Raw genomic sequence first — 3,344 nt, 5'->3', positions numbered from 1 at the left:
CTCGTCTTCATATCAGAAACAAGGAAATGACTTTGAACCGTCCTCACTCCCGCTTGCTCATTGGCTCTCAGAGTTACATACTGATACAAAGTATGGCACATGGGACTGCTGGGATTGGTTGAAGCCGCGGAAACTCTGGTTATTAGTCAAATTTTCGGAAAAGTTGCGGTAATTGGTAAAAATTGTGAGTCGCACCAAATTCATGGTAACTGGTTGAATTTGTGTGAATTTGTGTGAATTGTTGTGATTGCGACATCGCAAAATCCTGGAGGGACTGAAAAGAACGCCACAATTATTGAAAACTATAGCTTTTTATTGCCTATGAGGTTTTGAGGAGGGATTCAAACGAGGACACTACTTTGAATGCCTGAGATCCCAAGGCAGGAAGTTCCAGAATTAGAGGCCCAGATGGCCAAAGGTCCAGTCACCCTTTTTGACAAGGTGAAATGGGAGAACTGTTTAAAAGGCCCTGTAGAGGATCTCAGGCTGCTGACACATATTTTGCCTCTAACCCCTGCCCCAGCCCTGCGATTTGGATATTGAAGTTATCCAAATTGCGATTAATTGTGTAGCCCTAGCAGTAATTTGACTTGGATGATGTCGAAAGTGTCAATGACTTTCTCCACGTTTGAATATTGTATGTATGAGAGTGTGTGTGTGTGTGTGTGTGTGTGTGTGTGTGTGTCTGTGTGTGTATGGTGGTGGTGGTGATGGTAAACTTACCAACGTAGAATTCGGGAATGTTGAGCACTTTCCTCCTGCGAATCATATCTTTTCTCTCAATGGAGAACTTTAAAGGATTTGTTCTCTGTCTGGGAGGGATGAACTCTGGGCTCAGAAACCTGAGAGGGAGACGAAGCACTTTAAAAACCATGCTTTACACAGGACGCAGCGTTAGTGTGTGTGTAACAAATTAACGTCATACTTGCGGAGAGATGCCACGCTCTGTGTTTTATCTATGATGACAGGTTTAGATGGAGGGGTGAATTTTGGTGGCTCCTCGCTGTTGGGAGCAAGACGACAGATGGATGTGGATATGGACCCTGAAAAAAAGAAAGACACTTAGACAACAACCGAGTCATTTTGTTTGAATAGATGGTCGAAGTTGGGTTGAAAAATCGCTAGCTACCATTAGCAACTTTAGCTTATAGTTCGTGGGTGTACATTACAGGTACTGACATCATACATCTTCAAAGCCTGACGGCGAAAAGCGAGCGTGTTCAGGTACTTACGTTCATTTTCGAGCCGGAGGTTTCGTAATAACCTCAGCGAAAACATAAATTTGTCGAGCCCTTTCGCACAGGCTGCCATGTCTGACCTTCTGTTGTCGCATGGGAACGTGTACGGAAGCTGTGTAAGGCAAATGTCATTGAAACGCGCTATGTTCGAACTTGCAATAATATATATTGTCCACAAGATGGCGCAACTGTCTCGTGGGTTATACCTAATCTCATTTGGTCCTTTTTGAAGTGCACAACTGTGCTCTTAATTTAGGAACTAGGATGAAAAAAAAAGAACATCGCCTAAATATATTTTTGACAGGCATAAGCAATATACCAATATCGCACCGACCTCATTTTCTTAACGGTAGGCACATTTCAAACGATTTCATTTATTAAGAATGTAGGATATGCTACTTCAACACAGGGAGAGTCGAATTTATGTTTTATTTTTTATTTTTTTATTGTTTTTAACCTTTATTCCACACAAAACAAATAAACTGATCAGTAATATCAGTAACTCCATTACAAGGAAAGTCCTACATCCATAATTTTACTTGGAAGCACAAAAGTAGCATAATAATGACAGCGTGTATATAAATTACCAAAAGTAAAAGTAGCTAGCATACTCATTGGTGGACAAAATGGCCTCTGTCAGCGAACTATTATTGTATTGTGGCATGTGTCTGGTAGGGAACTCTGGGTCTTTGAGACCATGCAGGGGAGCAGCGGTCCTCCAGGTGGGCTGCCTCCACAACACGCAGTTAGAAAAGCACTCGGCGAGCAGGGCGCTGCTCCAGCCCAGAGGGACCTCAGTCTCACAGCAGCGGTGTGGTGGGAGGATGAGGGCGGACTAGAGACATGGGACCGCACATCTCCCGCACGCGACGCAGAACCTGAAACCCAATGCAGCTGCTGGACTTTCTAATGCTAGGCTACAGAGAAACTCAACAACTTGGAGGCTTCAAGGATGTTCTTCTCAGATGGGACTCTCTCAGCCGTCACTTATGCGCTCCTGTTGGGAATAACGTGTCTGAGCGTCCTCTGCGACCTCACCAAGGGCTCTTCAGACTTTTCAGGTTGGGAATTTTTTTTAATATTTTGTTTGTGTTTTGTAGATAAACGTTGTGTGAAAAAAAACTGTTTTTCCAAGCTCTTAAAAGCAACGATGCAACAGCATGTTCAGATGACCAGCAGCACTTGTTTTACTGTGCGCGTGTTGTCTAGCCTCATCCTATTTGACACTTGAGAATTAAACTATTTGGACCCTAGGAGATAAAATATCAGTCGGATAAGGTAGCCTACCTATGCTTTAATAGCACGTCTTTCAAAACAACTAGTGATTTGAGTGTTGTGTCGCAGGAACTTGTCCTCTCAGGACGACCCATGCCTCTGGCGTGCTGCAGCATGCACACTTCAATGTTTGTTTCACGAGCCAAGTAGAACACAACTTAAACATGTGAAAAAAGACCCGTGTTGTGATTATCTTTTTTATCAATTCTAACTTGCATAAGTCACGTCAAACAACAGGTTCTCCTTTACTACAGCCACCTGGCTGTGGGGGATTAAGGGTTGGTTTATCAGTACAGCATAGACCTGCAACACATATCCCATTGATGCAGTTGAGTTAAATGGGCTCACATGGTTAATGTGTTACTAGATGGGAACTCTTGTCTAGGAGTGCTGTCCCACTGCAGATTTACAGCCCAGAGAGGAAAACAAACAACAGAGCATTTTTTATGCTTCATATAGAATCAGTTTGAAAGGTAAAGCCAATGCAAGTCCTATCAGCGCCCCTGGGACCTGCCAATTACCTCAGGTTTATGTACAATCCGGTGTGACGGAATCTGTAGGTTTTTATGTCTGCTATGAAAAGGCAGCATATTACTAACCTAATGAGTTATTTTGTGTTGGCTATTGAGGTTTGCTGGGCCCAAGGCAAGCCTGCAGGTTTTGTTTACAGTGCCCTAAAACAGGAAGGGAGCTTTGTATCGGTGTTAATTGGCCTCTAATGGGTCTAATGGTTGGAAATGAGCAGGCTAATAACACTGTGGGGAAAAGGTGCTAAAGAGCAGATGTATGTAACATGCTCTCTCTATATGTGTGTGTGTGTGTGTGTGTGTG

The 3,344-nt window shown here is 43.3% G+C and overlaps 2 protein-coding genes across 2 annotated transcripts in view; one reads left to right on the top strand and one right to left on the bottom strand.

Annotated features, from left to right (window-relative positions):
• mrpl19 (mitochondrial ribosomal protein L19) overlaps window positions 1–1,376 on the bottom strand; it is a 4,440-nt gene extending 3,064 nt beyond the window's left edge. The window contains exons 1-3 of the mRNA XM_032543515.1: window positions 1,233–1,376; window positions 926–1,043; window positions 724–842 (exon numbers count right to left, since the gene is read on the bottom strand). Of these exons, the coding sequence (XP_032399406.1) occupies window positions 724–842; window positions 926–1,043; window positions 1,233–1,311 (316 nt within the window). The 5' untranslated portion in view covers window positions 1,312–1,376. The remainder of the gene's footprint in view (window positions 1–723; window positions 843–925; window positions 1,044–1,232) is intronic.
• Window positions 1,377–1,907: 531 nt separating this feature from the next.
• The window catches only part of eva1aa (eva-1 homolog A, regulator of programmed cell death a), an 80,443-nt gene continuing 79,006 nt past the window's right edge, over window positions 1,908–3,344 (top strand). The window contains exon 1 of the mRNA XM_032543257.1: window positions 1,908–2,299. Coding sequence (XP_032399148.1) covers window positions 2,191–2,299 — 109 coding nt within the window. The 5' untranslated portion in view covers window positions 1,908–2,190. The remainder of the gene's footprint in view (window positions 2,300–3,344) is intronic.

Source organism: Etheostoma spectabile, chromosome 18 (genome assembly GCF_008692095.1).
Source record: "Etheostoma spectabile isolate EspeVRDwgs_2016 chromosome 18, UIUC_Espe_1.0, whole genome shotgun sequence".
In the NCBI taxonomy this organism is placed as follows: Eukaryota; Metazoa; Chordata; class Actinopteri; order Perciformes; family Percidae; genus Etheostoma; species Etheostoma spectabile.
This window is presented reverse-complemented; position numbering and strand designations above follow the sequence as displayed.